The sequence below is a fragment of the Cebidichthys violaceus genome, unplaced genomic scaffold (assembly GCF_023349555.1).
Source record: "Cebidichthys violaceus isolate CVI_PGR_0920_01 unplaced genomic scaffold, fCebVio1.0.p SCAF_15, whole genome shotgun sequence".
Taxonomy (NCBI): Eukaryota; Metazoa; Chordata; class Actinopteri; order Perciformes; family Stichaeidae; genus Cebidichthys; species Cebidichthys violaceus.
The window spans coordinates 8,602,937-8,622,048 of record NW_027176318.1 but is presented as its reverse complement, the minus strand read 5'-3'; the positions used below and the strand labels follow the sequence as shown (position 1 = coordinate 8,622,048).

General features: G+C 41.8%; 1 protein-coding gene across 2 annotated transcripts in view; it reads right to left on the bottom strand.

Moving 5' to 3' along the window:
* rttn (rotatin) overlaps window positions 1-18,582 on the bottom strand; it is a 30,587-nt gene extending 12,005 nt beyond the window's left edge. The window contains exons 1-28 of one of the 2 annotated variants that reach the window (XM_068709832.1): window positions 18,518-18,582; window positions 18,000-18,187; window positions 17,634-17,823; window positions 17,331-17,432; window positions 17,102-17,192; window positions 16,733-16,847; window positions 13,673-13,823; window positions 13,133-13,301; window positions 12,338-12,528; window positions 12,040-12,155; window positions 10,947-11,114; window positions 10,604-10,816; window positions 10,304-10,416; window positions 10,069-10,195; window positions 9,616-9,741; window positions 9,187-9,303; window positions 8,396-8,535; window positions 7,609-7,777; window positions 7,414-7,513; window positions 6,655-6,740; window positions 5,926-6,043; window positions 5,437-5,533; window positions 5,271-5,336; window positions 4,996-5,187; window positions 4,003-4,245; window positions 3,074-3,230; window positions 1,357-1,523; window positions 563-782 (exon numbers count right to left, since the gene is read on the bottom strand). In XM_068709832.1, coding sequence (XP_068565933.1) covers window positions 563-782; window positions 1,357-1,523; window positions 3,074-3,230; window positions 4,003-4,245; window positions 4,996-5,187; window positions 5,271-5,336; window positions 5,437-5,533; window positions 5,926-6,043; window positions 6,655-6,740; window positions 7,414-7,513; window positions 7,609-7,777; window positions 8,396-8,535; window positions 9,187-9,303; window positions 9,616-9,741; window positions 10,069-10,195; window positions 10,304-10,416; window positions 10,604-10,816; window positions 10,947-11,114; window positions 12,040-12,155; window positions 12,338-12,528; window positions 13,133-13,301; window positions 13,673-13,823; window positions 16,733-16,847; window positions 17,102-17,192; window positions 17,331-17,432; window positions 17,634-17,823; window positions 18,000-18,187; window positions 18,518-18,548 — 3,963 coding nt within the window. In that variant the 5' untranslated portion in view covers window positions 18,549-18,582. The remainder of the gene's footprint in view (window positions 1-562; window positions 783-1,356; window positions 1,524-3,073; window positions 3,231-4,002; window positions 4,246-4,995; window positions 5,188-5,270; window positions 5,337-5,436; window positions 5,534-5,925; window positions 6,044-6,654; window positions 6,741-7,413; window positions 7,514-7,608; window positions 7,778-8,395; window positions 8,536-9,186; window positions 9,304-9,615; window positions 9,742-10,068; window positions 10,196-10,303; window positions 10,417-10,603; window positions 10,817-10,946; window positions 11,115-12,039; window positions 12,156-12,337; window positions 12,529-13,132; window positions 13,302-13,672; window positions 13,824-16,732; window positions 16,848-17,101; window positions 17,193-17,330; window positions 17,433-17,633; window positions 17,824-17,999; window positions 18,188-18,517) is intronic. The other variant, XM_068709833.1, reaches the window with a different exon arrangement.
* Window positions 18,583-19,112: the final 530 nt, after the last annotated feature.

Genomic DNA, 19,112 nt, shown 5'->3' with positions numbered 1-19,112 from the left:
TTATCACTGAGATGAAAGCAGCCACCAGAGATCAGGACTAAAAAAAAAAAAAAAAAAAAGAGGGAAAATAACCTTCAATCTTCATGCAATCTTAATTCATGAAAGCTGCCCATTAGAACAAACCAAATGAAGAAGCATAGGTATTGTGTTATTCCACCGGGGTCTTCATTCCAAATTAAAAATAAAAGTTTAGACACCTCGGTGCTGAGGACTGCTGCGCAAGCTGGTCTACACCGTGTTGCGCTAGTGTTTTATGGAGCGGTTCAAACAGATGGAATAGGTAAGGTTGATTGATCTCACCAGCATCTTCACAGTGTGGCATATCGAATCAATGAGATTTCTACCTATTGCAATGCATGTCCCGTAACCACATTTTTGCTTAACTATAATTAATTCCTCAGAAAGCACCGGGCTTTTTCCTTTTATTCATTTCTGCCGGCAGTCTCATCTCTGATAAGAGGGTAGGAGGATCGCATATGCCCATGCAACACATGAACATATGCACACATACTATGAACATACAGGCACGCACTCATACACACACACACACACACACACAGACCTCTAGTAGCCCACTGAGATACTTGGAGCAGAGGAAGATGGGATCCAGGTCAGAGCAGTGGGAGCTCCAGCCAGGCTGGGCCGTCAGACTGGCCATGCCCTGCAGTGTTCTCTCCAGGCTGGGAAGGCCATAGAAACGCGGGGCGTCAGAAACCCGCAGGCTCTGAAGCAAACGGACTGCCAGCTGGCTCTTGAAAGGGCCTGCTAATGCCAGACAGAGCCTGGACAGACAGGAAAGCACAGAGTGAGAGACAGCAAGGCACCAGCAAACCAGAGAGGCAGGAGGGTAGACAAGAAGCAGAACAAAAAGAGGAAAAAAGACAAGATAACATTAACAATTAGCATTCAAATTCTTTTTCATAAGCCACTGGCTTTTTTTTTTTTAATGTGTTTGGCATTCATTTTCATGTTCGAAGTGACTAAGCTAGTTGGGTTTCCATCACTAAAATGAGCCCTATAGCCCCCTTCAGTGGAAGACCGCTTCACTATCTGAAATATACTGTTTACCTGTTTTTAAAAAGGTAGAACTTGGTACTTGACTGTTTGTAGATAAAACCAAATTCTACCTATTCTAGTATTATAATACATGAAATTATCTTTCAAAACTATAAACAACTTGTGACACTTTATGACTTCAAATTGCAAAAAAGAGACACAAAGATCTAAAAATAAAGAAAGTTTCTGATAATGACATGAATAATATCCGTGTTCTGTTACCTGTCTTGTGACTTTCCGAGTGAAGTGTCACATGTTTTTGAGTGAAGTGTCACATGTATTTGAGTGAAATCCTCCTACCTGTCAGTGGTTTGTGAAAGTCGGAGGAGTAAGCTGTTAAAGAAGCTGGTGAGTTCTTTCTGCAGTCTCTGGCTGACATGGTTCTTCAGTTCCTCCGGCCCCCCTGGGCTCTGAGTTGAAGCCTGGGTCTCCACACCAAGCAGCAAATTAAGAATGGATGCCGTCTCCTGGATGATTGATAGGTGAAAGAACACCAACAATTTTCTATTGGTTTGTTTTTATATTTAATGTTTACAGTATATTATGTATATATTCTTAAGGATTTATCCCATCTTAATGAGATAATGTCTCTTCTTCTTCTGTTAATTCATTGTTGTTCCTTGTGCTTCCTTCTTGATCCCACCCACCCTTTCCCTGCAAAACTCTGATCTAGAAGAACCAAACACGCAGAATTTCTCGTTGAGCAGTACACATGGAGAGTTAATAATAAGTGTAGAGAGCGACAGATGTTCCTGAAACAGCTCAGTAATTACAGAAAAGTCAGAGCAGAGCCGCTCACCCCTACCAGGCATTCAATCTGAGTCTGCTTTAGCTGCCAGGGGAGGGCTTATTGTTTACACACACGTTAATGAGAAAACCAAGGTGAGACTGATTAAATCCTAAAAGTAGCTCTCCCCGCTAAAACAGTGTGGTGATTCTTCTCCTCGGGCAAACGTATGAATCCAACTTTGTTTTAAGAGCTCAGGAAATAATCTCTTCCGCAGGTCTGAGGTGGTACGCAGTGATACTACTTTTCTGTCGTTATGAGAGAGTAATATGTTCAGCTTGTCTGCCGGCGTGTGATTTATTCAAGCTTTGATTACAGGTATATAACCCTCTGTGTTGGAGAGGAGAGAGTCTAACCAGATTACTAGTGATTACAGAGATGCACACACATATTTTACAAGCTTATACACACACACACACACACACACACACACACACACACACACACACACACACACACACACACACACACACACACAAGCTACTGTACAGATACACATAATAGTAGGGCTGTGCAAAAATATCAATATAGCTTACTATCGTGTTTTTTAAACGATAGCGTATGGATATGTCTGCGACTACCATCGGTACATACGATTTGTTTTCCTGTTTTAAACAGATTTTAAATGTCCTTTAAATTGTCTTGAATCCCTGTGTGTCAACTTTACTTAATGCACTTTATTTCATATGATGTTTATAGCATCTATATGCAAGAGCGGTCAGTGACACACTAAGAAAAGAATACAGAGTGTATTTTATGCTCAAATGAAGGTGTGGCAAGTGCATGTGTTCAGTGACACAATGAGAATACAATATGCACTTTATTTTCAGATAAAGTGCATATTGTAATTTTAAGTGCATTTCAGTTCAGCATGTTCCCTTCTGAGTGACTGTGTGTAATACAAATACCTTTTGAAGTAGTTTGTGGTGGACGTATTAAGACTATCCAGGTGGTATACAGCGAGTTGTATTTTCAGCTCCATTACATTTTCATAAAAAAAAAATATTATATTGCAATATGTATTGTATCATATCGCGATATATCGTATCGTGACAGGTGACAGCCCTAAATAGTGGAAAATAGTACATCATCTAAACCCCAACCACACTGAAACTTCTACCAATTTGTGTTAAAAAGAATTCTCAACTGCCCCTTTAAGTCAAAACCTAAAAATATTTTTTTTAGTAAGGTATTACTTTCCTGCTTGCAGACAGTGTAAAATATTTGTACCTGGTTGAGAAGCAGCTCCAGTATCCAGCGTAGGTCCTTGTCTTCTGGCTCAGATGCAGACTCTGTGTGCATCTGTTTGAAGTAGGCATTCAAAAATGCAACAATGCCCACCAGCAACCTCTCATCCTCAACACTGGCTGGAAGCACCTGGAGAAACCTGCGGGGAGGAAGTGACAGAGACCGAGACAACAAGAAGACGAGAAAAATCTCAGTAACAACTTAGAAATTCTTTGTCTAGTATACTGAATACTCTTCTTTGTTTTTTTTTCTATTAAACAAAGAAGTGAAACATCATTGTACAGTGGAAATATTAATTGTATTAAGACATATGCTGCAACAGTAACTAAGAAAAACCTACATTTTGGCAGAGCAGTGGAGATCAAATGATGGAATCAACTGAAATAATTGACTTGAATGCACTTTGGTGGAAGCTCCTCTTCTTTTAGTCAGTATCACTAATGCATCACATTTTTATTATTTTCATTTAGTAAAATTTTTGTTTCAGGATTTGAGTAGTTAGAGAAAGAAAATAAATTTAAAATAAATAAATATATATTTATATATTTGTCATTTTATTCACACAAATGTTTTGTCAAAGATATCATGAGTCCCTCATACTTCCTCAGCTTTAATACTTGAATCAGGCACTGTAACCAGAAAAGGCATTTAACACTATAAATGATGTCAATCTTTCAAAATAAGACAAAAAGAGCCACACTGAGCTCACTGAACCATGGAGATCAATTGGTTCAGAGCAAGTATTGTTTGGTTCGACAGCAGCAGTAATAATAATGGCATACTGCTGGGGAATGCCATAAAATCCTACCATCGTTTCCTTAATTCATAAACCTTAACAAGACATATTTGCTTGTTATTAGCATGTCAACCTAAATGACGAGAATTTTTAACTGAATTTGTATCCTGTGTACCTCGTCACTGCTGCCTGCCAGCTGAGGGAGTGAAGGGTGTCTCTGCAGCTGTGGGTGGGGGTGTGAGGGAGGGCCAGTTGGTCAATCAGTAAATAGAGGCTCAGCCTGGAGAGGGCGGAGGTCACCGAGCTGTGTCCCGCTGCCGTCACGATGGCCTTGATGCAGCCCTGCAGCGCAGCGGGAAGATGCACCGCCTGCAGCGACAGAACCTGTGCTTCTGACAGCTTTAAGTCAGGATGAAATCTGTGGGGACGAAATGTAAATGGTTAAAAAAACAAAAAAAAAACACATATATTCAAAAAGCAGACTACGTGACTGTCAAGTGCCGACAAGTGCGCTGCATCAGAAGCATACTAATGACTTCATTAACAAACATATTTGATCACCAATCTGGGGGGATGAGACATTTATGAGTCATCCAAAGAGAGATGTTATTTGAGAATTACTTGTAACCGAACCAAGCAGAGGCGAGCATCATACCAGCTACGATTAACAAGCAATTCTCAAGAAAACTGTCAAAACAAGATGAAAAACGGTATGCGGTAATAAGATAAATAAGACAAAACAATACCATCAGAGACAACCTATGCACAGAGTTGTACTTTACACAGAAAAGGAAGACGCCTCTCAATTTTCACTGACTAGCTCATCTCAAAGAAGCACTCTTCTCCCAATCATAGCACTGTTAGTGGATTGATCCATCTATGGTGTGCTTTAAACATATTTATGTAATCAGGCTGGTTAGAACTGTGTGGGAGACATTCTCATCTTTTTGAATTAGGTCACATTAGAAGTAAATGAAGACAGATGAAACACAAGATGGCAAGCCTTTTGAAACAAATTATTTACTACAATTCTCCACGACAGAGAACATTGTATAAGAGTGATGCGCAGCAGGATTTATATTTTTATATATATATATATATATATATATATATATATATATATATGAAAACACCCCACTGCCTGCATAAGAGTAAGACACATTCTTACTCAGTAACATTGGTAGAGATTCCATGTAGCTCTTCGAGGACGTTGTCTATCCCAGAATGCCATGCAGTGTTCCAGGCCACCTGCAGGGCGAGGCGGGCGGGAGGCAGGCTCAGGAGGTCAGAGGACGAGGGCAGGACACAGCAGTACGGGCTGACAGCGTGATGAGTCGCTGCCTGGAATGGGATGTTGTACCTGGGAGACGAGTTAACCGTTTATATCGCTTGTGCAGTTTGAATGTTAAACGTTGATCTTCATAACTTTACAGATGAGTTTACCTGCGTATTACTGACAGCGGCAGGGAGAATGGTGTGAGGGTCACATCTGTGTTGGATACGTCCGACCTGATGGGACACAAAAAGCAGGAAGCGCAACAAAATATTGAACGGATGCACATTTATTTTAAGAAATTAGAAATGTCAAAAAGAGGAAAAATAAACTCACCATATTTTAATGCTGGCAATCTCGTCAAATAGCAGTAAACTCATCAGGACAGCGATCTCATTCCCATTGCCTTTGTTCTCCTTTAATATCAATGATGCTATAACGAAGACATAACAGACAATTTATATAACAACCATCACTCTCCACATCAGGCCGATGACTGAGGTTTTAAAGCAATAAGTGAGCGATATTTTTTGCATAAAAACTCTCAATAACATGTATTTCTGTCTGAATCTTTAACTGTACAGGTAATCACGCTAATCAAGATGCTATAATTTAAATTAATTTAGGCAGAAATTATGCAGAGATGAGCACCATGGCAACTAGTTGCATCATACTAATATGCCAATTACTGCAGTGTGACAACATGGTTAAAAGCTATGCATCAATGGTTGACTTGTCACCGTTTTTTTTTTTTGAGAATGTGCCCCCGAGCTACACAACACAACGTGTCTAGCTGTTACTTAATGAGTTGCCTTGTGAATGTACCCCTGAGCAGTGTGAGGAGCAGGAGGTTGCGATGTGCCAGACTGTGCCTCAGAGATGGATCAGCGTACACCAGCTTCCTCAGGACACATACGCAAGGCTCCAGCAGGCAATCTAAGCTCTGGGGAGAACAGCAACATATGCAGCCAGTGTTTAATTGCAGGGAAAACACAAACAAATACACATATTCTCTTCCTGTCTCCTCTTGCACTCTGTCTCTCACGCACAAATGCACAGGGTGTCTTTTTACTGTCTCTTCACATAAGCTAAACCCGAGACTGCTCAGGTTGCAGGCAGTGGAGGGTTGGGACAAATATAACCTGCAGGCATCCCTCTCACACACACTTGTTAGTTGAGTCAAATCATTCTTTGTGGCCCTGTTCCTTCACCTCCATGTAGCCAGACATGCTGGACGATTACCCCTGTTAGCGGCGTCTGATTCAAGGCTTGGGAACGATCAGCAGACTGTAGTTACTTGAGGGCAAAAAAATCACTGCTGACCAAGGCCTGTCTGACACTATTAATACAGGCCATTTCACCCTTCTATCATGCACGCCTCAGTGGGTTTCCTCCACATCCGCTGGCAACTCATGTACTCACATGAGCAGATACAAACAAGGACATGTACACGAACGGGAGTGCATGGAAGTGCATTTATGAGACGCGGAGGTTGTTTCATTCGGCACACGTCCATTTATCTCTTTGCCCCAAAACAAAAAGGTGTGTTTTTACCTTGTTGCCGTTTACACTCCCCGTAATGAAAGAAACTACTTTGTCTGTTATTCCAAGGTTCTTCAGCACCGGGTGCATTGCTGTGTCTGCAGGGAAGTAAGAGACCAATTCAAAATACAGACAATAAACATTTGCATAATCATTAACTATTTGCTTTTTCTGCCTGTGTGAAGCATATGGCGGTGGGAGGGCACACACTCTGCTGCAGTCGTTGCAATTATTTTCTGTAGGAAAGAGCTCTCCCTCATCACACACACTTTAAAGTTGTTTTTTCATTTTATCAAGTCCATAAAATTGTCTCTAGAACCCTGTTTAGGCCTTTAAAACCTATTTTTATGTGGTAGACAATCCAGGCACTATACCTCATTATGGAGTATCAAATTCAATATCATTCTCAAATCAACTATTAAGGGGATGTGAATTGTTTGCAACTACATTCTGTTGTAACACTTTGCAGTGATATTATCCCCTTTACAGAGTTGCAAGTACTTGTGGTGCACAGAGTGGCTCCAAAGTATAACCAGTCAGTGTGTTTCCTAAATATTAATATATGCCTCCACATGAGCACTCTCATAAGACTCAACCATGGGAGAGAAATGCACAGAGAAAGACTTACAAGTTGGTTTTAAAGTATTAGCCTAGCATGGGAATGCATTAAAAACAATAGATGATAAATACATTTTTAGATATATAAACACAATAGATGCATTTATAACAAATACTGTAAATTAAAGTCAGTATATGTTACAGACAGCTGACCTTGTAGCACTACAGACAGCTGCTCTGCAGCTGATCTTCTCAGGGAGATGTCAACAGTTTCTGAGGACAGGATGCAAAACAGCTTCTCCACCGACTCCACCTAGCCAACATGAAACACATTAACGATCACTTTATATCGGCCTGTGCAGATGTGTCTCCAAGTGTGTTGTTCTTGATGTGTATGTGGCTTTGTACCTTGAGGACAGACTTGTTGCTGGTGTCCAGCGTGACGTCTAAAGGGTTTCTGAGGCTGAAGAGACTGGGGAGGGAGGAGATCACCGTCTGATCCAGGTCTGGTCTGGTGTTAGCATCGTCAGCGCCGGTTAAGTGGGGCACGATTTGTTTCACTGCTGCTATTCTCACACTGTTAATAATGAGCAGAGTTTATGCAATACTTGGAGTTAAATATTTCATTGAAAATCCTACTGTTTAACTTAGCTTGGAAACCACAAAAAAAGCAAAGGCAAAGCAAGCCTTTTTTCTGCATTAGAATACGAATACATGGTTGAAAATGTCACCTGCCTCTCAGTTTTTGGTTGATTGGTTGTCAATAAACGGCGGACAGGGTAGATAAATCTATTAGCTGTTGCCAAAAATGAACCAGGGCTCATCTACCGGCCAGTGTCTGGGGTTAATTTCCATCTCTATAAATATGCATGGGGTGGGACTGGATAGCTGTTTTACACACGCCTCACAGAGCACTTAGATGACTTGATATGAACATCAGCTGACAGCACCAGACAGAGGTAATATGTCCATCACATTATGTGTTTTGAAGAAGAATATTTAGACTCTCAGGAGTTTTGTCTGAATCACAAAAAGCCCCGAGACCCAACGTCAAACTAATCAAACAACTTAGACGCAGAATAAAACATACCATCGCAAGACTATATACGCAAACCACACATCTCTGATATATGCAATCATCTGGTCAGGCACATAACACCCAAACAAACACAGCGTTGACAAAAGAAAGACTCACGTGGGTTGTTTGGTAAAAAGAAGTCGGAGCGCTGCTTTTAGCTTGGCGGTGCTTGGGACCACGTTGTCTCTTGCCCCGTCCGGCATGTCACTTATCAGCAGGACGCAGTTTCCCAGCGATTCTTCAGTGCCGGCATAACCCTGTCACACGCACACACACACACACACACACACACACACACACACACACACACACACACACACACACACACACACACACACACACACACACACACACACACACACACACACACACACACACACACACACAAACGCAATTCTCACACTGCCTTGGCAGACAATGAAACGAACAATGGGGAATTCCAGCTAAGCTGCACAACAGTAAATAAAATATGCATTGCTTTGATTATGGGTGGTTTCATTTCGTCTCTTGTTGACATGGTGGGCCCCCATCTCTGAATGGCCTCCTTGAATTAAATCACACTTGACAGCCTAGTCAAAATCTCATGTATATTCATGAAGAATTTTCCAGGCTTTCTGTTGCCTGAAACTGAACAATTAATAAATGCTTGTTTTTTTCACCCCAAAAGGAAACAATATAACACAGAATATGTAAATGAGAGAATAACTACATTCTTCTCACTGGCAGCTCAATATACAGTCTTTGTGGTCCAAGAGCGCTAAAATTGAACTTTTGATCATATTTGTTTTGATTGTGTAGAACATACACAACAACACCCCCCCACCCCCGTGCCATAAATGTAATGTAATATGCCGCTTTATGAGCTCTGAAGTACAAATACAACACAGCCTCTACAGGGAGCACAACACCTGTAATATGGGCATGACCGGGTAAAGTGCCTCATTGAATCTGTCCCAGGTTGATGCTGTCATCATCAATCGTCCTTTGAGCAGGAATAGCAGGATATCCTTGGCAGCGACGTTCACCTATAGATCACAGGTAAACTGCTGAATTCACAAAGGCGCTGCTGGCAAAACATTTACTAGCAAGTAGTGACAGTGACAGACTTTTAAAAGGCCTAAATCACATGACACCGGTGAACCCTGACAGCTTAGCGTGACCTTAAAGCAATGTACAATAACTTAAACAACACGCAGAAACCCCCGTACTTGTACTTTTAATAGTACTTGTGTTCGATAACATGTATTCCTTTTAACCTTGAACTAGCATATTGAAGACCTACGGTCTAAAAGTCAAGTTGGTTCTATAAAAATACAAAAAGTAAACATTTTACCAACCTTCTCTGCAGAATCCTGGAGTCCAAAAGCACTTATTTCATAGAGCACCCTGTGGTGCAGAAGGAAGTTGATTCCACCGCAGGCTGCCGATTCCTGTCGTGACACATTCTGGATGCCGAGGCAGTCCTAGGGGTGTATGTAATCACACCAAAGCACATCATAAATTATCACCATCGTCTCACTTGTGCTGCTATACGAGTTCCAATTCACTTTAAATGTAGCCGTGTGTTCTAGACGGTAGTTAGTAAAATGAAAAGCAAATCTGATTTCAAATGTCAAGCGGGTTTTTGTTTATTGCGTCAAAGACGTGCGATTCATCCATCTTCATCCTGCTTCTTTACATACGGGTGCCCCACCAACCAGACCCACATTAGGGCTTCAGTAGCCATAATTGTTTGGCCATGAACCTGCACGCTCTCATTTAAACACTGATATTAGACGGCTTGCTCTGACCTTGACCAGGTTTAAAGTGTGCTCGTATGTTTCCGTCTTGACAGGCAGTGACGGATGGGACAGCAGCTTGAGGAGAAGTTTCTGGCTCTCTGTTCGGAGGAATGGACTGGGCTCATCAAACTTCCACCTAGTGACGGACCACCAAAAAGAATTCAAACTAGCATAAAAATAATAAAATACAAAAAAATGCAGCAGAACAAATGACTGACTTTACATTGCATGATTTTTAACTCACAGGTGAGAGCAGATGGGAACACATTCCTTGACAATGGGTAAGTGCTGGTGAAACGGGAGGCCGTCTATGGCTTGGTCTGCCAGCTCCAGCAACTCCAACCAGTTCTTCTCTCCCTTAATGCAGAAATAAATCAATGGATTAAGAAAAAAAGCCTTTATGGGTGACGGGCTACACAGGCCTGAGGGCCACAGCAAGTGACCGTTTTTTTAAGACTTTTTTTGAATTGTTATATATCTATAATAGAGGACTGGCCTTTCTTTGCTATTTGCTTACTGTAATTATGCGACATGCAGCTCATACCTCGGCTTGTGCTTCCTTGAGAAAGCTACAAGTGGATTCCATCCAAAGAGCAGCGCGGTTCACCCTCCTGTAGAGGTCATGGCTGTCTGAGTTCACCTGCTCCAAGTAGGCCACCGCTGTGTCTTGCATGCTGGGTAATAAACTTCCGAATGAAGTGTCCAAGCACAGGTGGAAAATAGCTGTTGCTGTGTTTTCTGGGAGATTGTCACTCGCCTGTGTGAGGTTGAGACATCTTAATGATCTACTACTTTTGAGTTTAAGTTAAGTAATCACAGAACACCAGAACAAAAAGCATTGTGATTTGTTCACTCAAGTGCACAGAAGCACACCTGCACACACAAACCTTCTCAGGAGGGAGGATGGTCTGAAGGAGTTTAATGGTGAATACAGCAATGCCTGTGTAGGCTATTCTGTGATGAACCTGAGAGCTGTGGGGAATATCTGTTGAATAGCTCTGATGGTAGCTGAGGATGTCCCCCAATAGTTCCATGCAGGCTTGCAGCTTCTCCTTCTAAATACAAACACAGACAGAAATGTAGACAAAGGCATGCATGCCACACAAACACGACAACACACGTACATGCATTCACATCGTGTGCATGTTCACATACACAGGCACACACCGGCGCAAAGCTAGCTGGCAGGGGGCCAAGAGAAAAATTGCTCGTTCCCAGCGTTAGGAATTGAACGTAATCAGATTTCAGGGTTATTTTGGGACTAGATACAGATCCACCCTATCTCTGTATGAATAAATTGGAACAATCTATTCTCAGCCACTTTGTTCTAGGGAGGAGAAATTGAACAATAGAGGAATTAAACCAGCAGGGGGCAGTAAATGTCCTGTGCATTGCTGTTGCTGGCATGAACAGTTCGGCCCATTCCCATAGGGAAAAAACCTAGAGGTCTGGCACACTAAAGCTGCTCTCCACATAAAGATGACAAAACAGTTCTCAGGCTGCAAGACTCTGGGCATGTATTAAACAGCAGAGGGCCAGAGGGACCTGGGCTTGACAAGTGCATAAGTCCCCCTGCATAGGAACATACTCTTTAAACAGTCAGGGAGGATGACAAATGACTCTGCATGGTTAAAAAAAAAAAAAAAAACACACATCCATTGTGTGTGGAGTTTATACACAAAGTAAATGGAGACATTTACCAAACCAACGATTCTGTACCTAAACCCAGGAGTACAGACGAGAGGTGTGCACACATATGTGTGAGAAGCTTTGTAAACAGCAGAAAGCCTTTGTAACCTTATATCATTCATTCAGCTCAATCACATGCCTGCAGCTCTCCTTGACAGTTGAGTACCATATGCCTGTTTGTGTGTTGCAAACTGTCTGGTGGCCAACCCAGCCCCCCCCACCCCGCCCCTTTCAGTGAAGTGTATCCATTCATCTACATAAGAGGCTGTCATGAGTTGTGTTTTGACTTGCCAGCTCCATCCCCACCAGGCTGCGATCGTCCCAGACCAGCTCACGAACACTGTCCCCGAGCAGGAGGACGGCGTCGCACAGCAGCTCCAGAACACGATGGAGCGCATGCGAACCCTCTGAGAAAGAAGAGAGGAGGAGAGAAACTGAGTAGGAGCAAGGGAGATTTTTTTTTTCCAGAAGATCCAGAACTGACAGAATGCAGTCAATATGGTGAAACAGGTGATGGGATATCTGATCGTTACTAAAACAAACAAAAAGACGGTGGTAGCTGATTTATATAATTTACATAGACTCCTACCTGTTTTAAGCAGTGGGATGGCATGTGTCATGGTGGCAACAGTGAACTGAGCCAAAGTGAGCTGCTGTAACTGCAACTCCAGGACATCTTCTGCACCCAGGTCAGGAAGCTCCAAGTGGGCCGCGTCTGCGGGTGACTGGGGCGTCTGCTGGGGGGCCTGGACCGATGCTCCCCCTCTGTGCGAGCTGCCACTGGATGGATCACAGACAAGAGAGAAGGACAGCTGGAAATTCATGATCTGTACTTGGACCACTCAAATACAAGAAGTGACGTATGTACTGTATAGGGATGGATCATAAAAACTGCCATCATAGGAATCAAAACTGATTTTTTTAAACGCTGCAGACCGGCCGCTAGAGGGCTCCTGGTCTTATTTATATCCAAAAAGAATAATAACATCCTCCACAGTTTCTCTCATGTTGTTTCATCTAAGTGTGCGGGTTGCTGGTGTCACCAGCAATTTTGTCATTATCAAAGCCACAAAAAAAAAAAATCCTGCTCAAGTTTCTAAAAAGTATAAGACTCCCTTTTTAAGTGTAAGGTCTGGTGAACGGAGTTGACAACGATGCTGAATCATATCAAAAAGCAATTTCTTCAAGCAAGAGAGATAGACTAAGATAATACCATTTGTGCCTCAGAAGTGCAACTGAGTGAATCTCTGCTCTCACTGCCGAGATGATTGCTAAAGACATGCAAAGAAACAACACAGAGCAAGAACTGACGCACCAAAAGTGATGCAGTTCAATTTTGTCCATAGTCTCCTTCAGCGTGTTATTAAAATGCACAGTTACACACCTGGTGGAAGCTGCATCTCCGTCTTGGCCATCTCCCCTGGCCCTCTGGCCTGTGCGTCCCACCACAGAGGGCCGGGGAGAGCACTCTGCCGCCGGAGATGAGGCCTGGGAACGCTGGGTCCCACGCACTTCCTGGGAGTAGGAAAAGGACGAGTTCTGGGACACAGGATCTACACAAACACAAAAACAAAAAAAAAAGGAATTACAAAAGGTAGTTAAGAGGTGATACAAATGACACATTGTGAGAAATGAATCAGTTGAATCGGAAAGCTGTTACATTTATTTAATTTAAATTGATCATTTAAAAGTAAAACTACAACAACAATAATGTAAACAGAATGAAGTTTACACTTGAAACATGTAAAACAAAGTGGTATGATTTGAAAATTGGTCATGTAAAGCATATGATTGAAAATTGCAACCAAATAAGAAATATATTTGTTTAAAAACTAACTTTATAATAAAAGGAGACATGTAAACTGACAGCATAAGCATCCAAAAATCTACAAATCACCAGCTGCAACTCAATATGGCACGCTACCTTGCTTTGTAGAGTAAAAGCTTGGATCTTGATGGAAGCGTAGTCTCCTCCGCAGCCCCACACAAAGCTGCCGAAGGCAAGAAAGCGCCTGCAAGTGGAGGTAGCCTGCCTCACCTTTACCCGAACCCAGCCTCAACAGGGACAGGAGGTTCTGAAAACAGAAGGGGATATCAGAGCAGTATTATAACTGGAAATCTGGCTTATGGAAAGGTTTTCTGAGGACCTCATTACCAACCAGTAACATCCAATTAGGACATGATCGTAATTGGGCAAATATATTTATTTTACGGCTCTGAATAAAAACAGAAACAACAGAGCCCGAGCTGAAACAATGTACAAAGACTCTGATAGAAAAGTTGCAATTAAGTTCGCTAAATAAAAAGGGCAAGTAGAATTGAATTATTGAATTTGTTCCAAGTTTAGATTCCATGCCCTCTTCAGCTAATAATGTCATGTCTCTAAATCAAAGTCTTTCATTGTTCCTGAACAGCTCTAGTAACTCAAAGGAGGGCCAAGTAAAGCCACAATTGGAAAAGTACTTTCCCATAATGATTTTTGATGATGAGACTGCAGGGTGACAGTATGCTAATACTGCCTGGAGACCGATCGAACGTAATGCACCGCTTTATTACGAACAATAATGTTCGCAGTGTGGCTCGTCGGAGCACGTCTCCTCCCAACACTCTGTCTATGCCAATTAAAAGAAGAGCTCAGTGAAGAGGTGAACTATGTTGCTGACATGACACTGGTGGATACCTCAATAAGTGCAGGCCACTATTTTTTACAGAAGTAGGGAGAGAGAATATCTCTTGAACGTAAAAAAAAGAAAAAGATGGGGAACTTGACAGAAGCACATTGATCTTTTTATTTGCAACGAAGGACATTTTAGATTCCTCCGAAGCCAAAAAGACCAGGACGAGGTCACCTGCAGACAATTTGGACCCATTTTACAGAATCCCTGATATTCAACATTCGAGGAGGCCTTAAGAGGAAAGAAGCAAAACGTTCCACGAAGGTCTTTCGAACCTTGCAAGAAGGACATCGTGACCAAACTATATCCTCGTGGCAATCTAGTGCCTGCTCAAGCAAAGTAAGGCCCCAGAGGCCTCCACAACCTCCTGCAAGATCAGGGACACAGAATTATAAATTGGCATTTTGTTCAAGGACACCATTTGACAGGTTATTATTTTGACAGTGGCTTGAGTGACCATCCCATAAATTCCATTGTGGGACGGTCATGCTAGCCACTCAAAGCAATATATGTCATCTAACTGATGTGAATAAACAAGAATGCTGAACATTATGAGCAGTTGGCCGATTGCCATCACAAAAGCCCTGGTGGAGTTCTTCAGTCACATCTTTTATTTTGTCTCTTTGGACAGCCACGTTGAATCAAGCACTGAGAGATTTTAGGGAAAGCAACAAGCCACCATTTTAAAGTCAAATACAGGCGTTTGTCTCGAAGCATAAGCATTGGGACTGTCAAAAACCAAACACCCTGTAAAGTAAAAATGAAAGCCATCCTAATGCCCTATTCAAGGTGCTGAAAATAATACAAATTCTACTTGTATTTGTTTTAAATGACATACTTGATCTCAGTATGCCGAACGTTGCACTGACACCGAAACATTCAGAAGAAACTCATTGCACCTGAAGATGCTGAGATTCTAACATTACCTGTTAGTGCGTTTGATCAAACCTGTGACAGCAAATAATGGGACCCACAACCACTACAGCACGCCTCCTGTATACAACTACTTTCTGTCTGCAACAACCTTGCAGAGTCGGGCTCAGAGAACAACCTACTGCTTAACAAAAACCAAGGAGCCGATTGATGGTTTTAAAAAAAAAAAAAGAAAAAAAAGAAAAAAAAGAAAAGAGGAGTACAAGACGCACACCCCTGTCTACATCAATGAAGCTGAGGTGGAGAAAGTTCCTCGATATCAGCATCACAAACAATCTGACATGGTCCTCATCTCCGTCCTGGTGAAGAAAGCTCATAAATGGCTGGATTTCTTCAAGAAACTTAAGAAGATAAAACTCCAAACTTTTGCAGAGGAGCTATAGAAAGCATCCTGACTACAAACTGGCATGGGATGTGCACGGCCCAGGACAGGAGGGCTCTACAGCAGGTAATTAAAACCGCCCGAAACATCATTGGCACACATCTACTGAGCATCAGTGATATCGGTGAGAAGAGGTGCCTGCGAAGAGCTATGGGGATATTAAAAGACAAAACCCAGCCACCACCTGTTCACCCTACTGCCGTCTGGAAAGAGATAAAAAAGAGTCGGCTGCCGAACCAACAGACTTCAAAACAGCTTCTTTCCTCTGGCTGTGAGACTCCTTAATTCATCCTCCACCCTCCACATATAATGTAGGTTTTTTTTTTTTTCTTTCCTATGTAACACATTGGGACTACAATCTAAATGTCGTTGTCCAACTCTGTCGTACAATGAAAAATAAAAACCTTGTACAATTTTAGTGACGCACTGAATGGTTTAGGGCCAAAATACATCTCTGATCTGCTGCTACCTTATGAAGCATCCCGACCCCTCAGGTCGTCTGGGACCGGTCTACTTTCTGTTCCCAGTCAAAACTAAACATGGAGAAGCAGCGTTCAGTTCTTCTGCTCCACATATCTGGAACAAAGTCCCAGAAAGCTGCAGGTCTGCTGAGACCCTCAGCTCCTTTAAATCCAGACTGAAGACTTTTCTGTTTGCTGCTGCCTTTAATTGAACCAGATTCAAGGATATTAATCAATTTCCTGCCTTTCTGCATTTTACTACTGTATTTTATTTCTTACACAGCTTTTTACTGTTTAAATGACTGTTTTTAATGTTTCTTAATTGTTTTTCCTTTTTTGCCTATTGTATTGTTTTGATGCTTTTAATGGTTTTATGTGAAGCACTTTGAATTGCCTTGTTGTTGAAATGTGCTGTACAAATAAACTTGCCTTGATGATCTTTCTGCTCATTTCTTTAAAATGTAGCATCCAGCTAAGCATAATCGTATGCACATTAACAATACTAGTGCAAGAACATGGTTGTGTACTGATACCTGTACAATACTTGGTCTTTGCAGGAAGATCTCAGCTGGAAAGTCTTGCATAATGACGTCACACAGAAGTTCACATGTGGTCCGCACCAGGTTGGGGTTGCTGCTCCTTAGAGAACTGTTTCAAAAGAATTAAATCTGATACATTAAATACTCAGTAATTTGACATCACAGCACATGCATCTTATTTGGAATTCAAACTGTTAAGTACCAAAAGTTGGCACAGAATGTTTCTTTGTCTGGTTAACTTGTTCTTCAATGATTTGTTTCCTAAATTAAATCTGAATTTTGTAATCGCATTAATTGCATTTTAACTGTGCATAAATTATTCATGATTCATGAATTATTAAAGATTCATGTATTGCCTCTCACCTCTCATTGGATGCAAGTATGTGTCTGTCTGTGTTTGTCAAAGTCAGCCACGGAAACACAGAAAACTTGAGACATCTCACAGACTCATGCACTGTGCAACACAGAGGGATAAAACGTGTCAAACAAGTCATTCATTTTATAAACATAAAGGGCTGTCTTTAGCTAAAACTGCAAGACCCAGCACACTGAGGAGAGACAAATGAGTATTGAGTATTCAAAACACTGGTACCTGCTATCTTCTGAGCTGGTACATCTGTGTGGCTTGGCATGGTCTTGTGGAAATAACCCATTTTAGGAAAATTGTCATCAGGTGGAACAACTGTAGGTGCTGCTGCAGAGACACCAGATCTGTTAAAATATCCTTTTACATACTGCAATTATTTGATAAAAGCTTTATAAGATCTGTGTAAAGCAAAACTGACAGGCCACAGCACGCTCTTCAGCCTCCCTACTTCATAAGATGACGAACATTTAGAGGATTCTAGAAGACGGAATCATAAACAAACAACCATTTGGCTTTAACTTGCAACACCTGTTGGAGTTGTAGAACGCTGTCCATGCGAGTAGACCATTGTATGACTAGGGAGTAGCTCAGGTAGATGGAACAGCTGGTCCAGGGTTCCATCGATGACAGCTCGCAGTCTGGGTTCCACATTAGGAGACAGTTGAGAGAGGAAGTCCACCGCCCCAACGTCTCTTAGCATCTGGGCTGCACTAGGATGCTTGGAAGACAAAATGACAAATAGAAATGGGAATGGAATGAAAGAAAATGAGAGTTCAATGTAATACAGCAATAAGTCTGGTTAGCCTTGTTAAAGAAAGGCTGATGCCAGAGCCAAAATCACGTAACCTGGTGATGAAGGCATTCTAGAATGTAGTTAGAAGTGTGTTTATCTACCTTTGACATAGTTGAGAGCAACTCAAGGACCTCCTGCTGCATTGGCACCTCGGGGAAATTGAACCATTCAAGGAGATACACAAAAAGCATCTTCTCTTGGACGATGTCGGAGACGGAAATCAGGGAATGGTCCAGCTTAGAAATGATGTTCTTTAATGCTCGAACTCTTATCTCCACCAAAGAATGACCTGAGGTTGAGCAGAAAACATCATAGCAGAGTTAGCGACGTTATGTTTTAGCTAATCAACAGCTAGCTCGCTGTTAGCTAACTTTGGTTTGAAGTTCAGAAAAGGTTTGACTGACTTGGGTTAATTAAGGTTACTGAGATAACGTTAGTGTTGACAATGATTACACCTGTGCTGACTAAAGTTAGTGTAACGTGTTCCACCTAGGTGGAGGGAGTTTCTATTGTTGGCTAACGTTAACAAGCAATCGGCTAATAGGCAAGTGACAGTTTAAACAGTTCAGGTAAAGTCAGCGTCCTACGCTACATTTGCGTTGCTAAAGAGTTAGCCCACCTATTTTCTTTATAATGGGAGATAACTCCATGTTCAATGTATTGCGTCTCCCTGTGTAAAAACAGTTTTAAAAGCTTCATCAACGACCGAGGCTTGTCACTTCAGTGGGTGGTTGTCCGGCGGTGGCATGTCAACACTGCCCGGGTTTGTTTTCAACAAACGCGCCAGCGTCAGTCCACTTCCTGTAGAGGACCAGGGTGCGTTCAAGGGGTTCAAAAGGTGTAGGACAAACTTTTTTTGTTTGTCTTTTTGTGACACTGCAGAGTTAAAGATGCACTTCCACGAAACATTTACATAGTGAATGTAGACACAATAGTGTAAGCACCTAAAGGAAATTGTGCTATACTCAATCATATATACAAACAGTGCAGCATTTTTAGAGAGATCTGCTAATCAGCACTTTGAAACCAGCATGCAGCAATGTACGTGCGGAGAGAACACAAATCATTTGTCCTCAAATTGCAGCTGCATGTAAGAAAAACAAAACTGCCAAATTCAGACAAAGCTCAACAGCAGTTACAAAACCAACCAAAAAGGGCTGTGATGGTTGTAAATGACTGGAGGTTTGTTAAATTGTACTAGTTTGTTATTTATT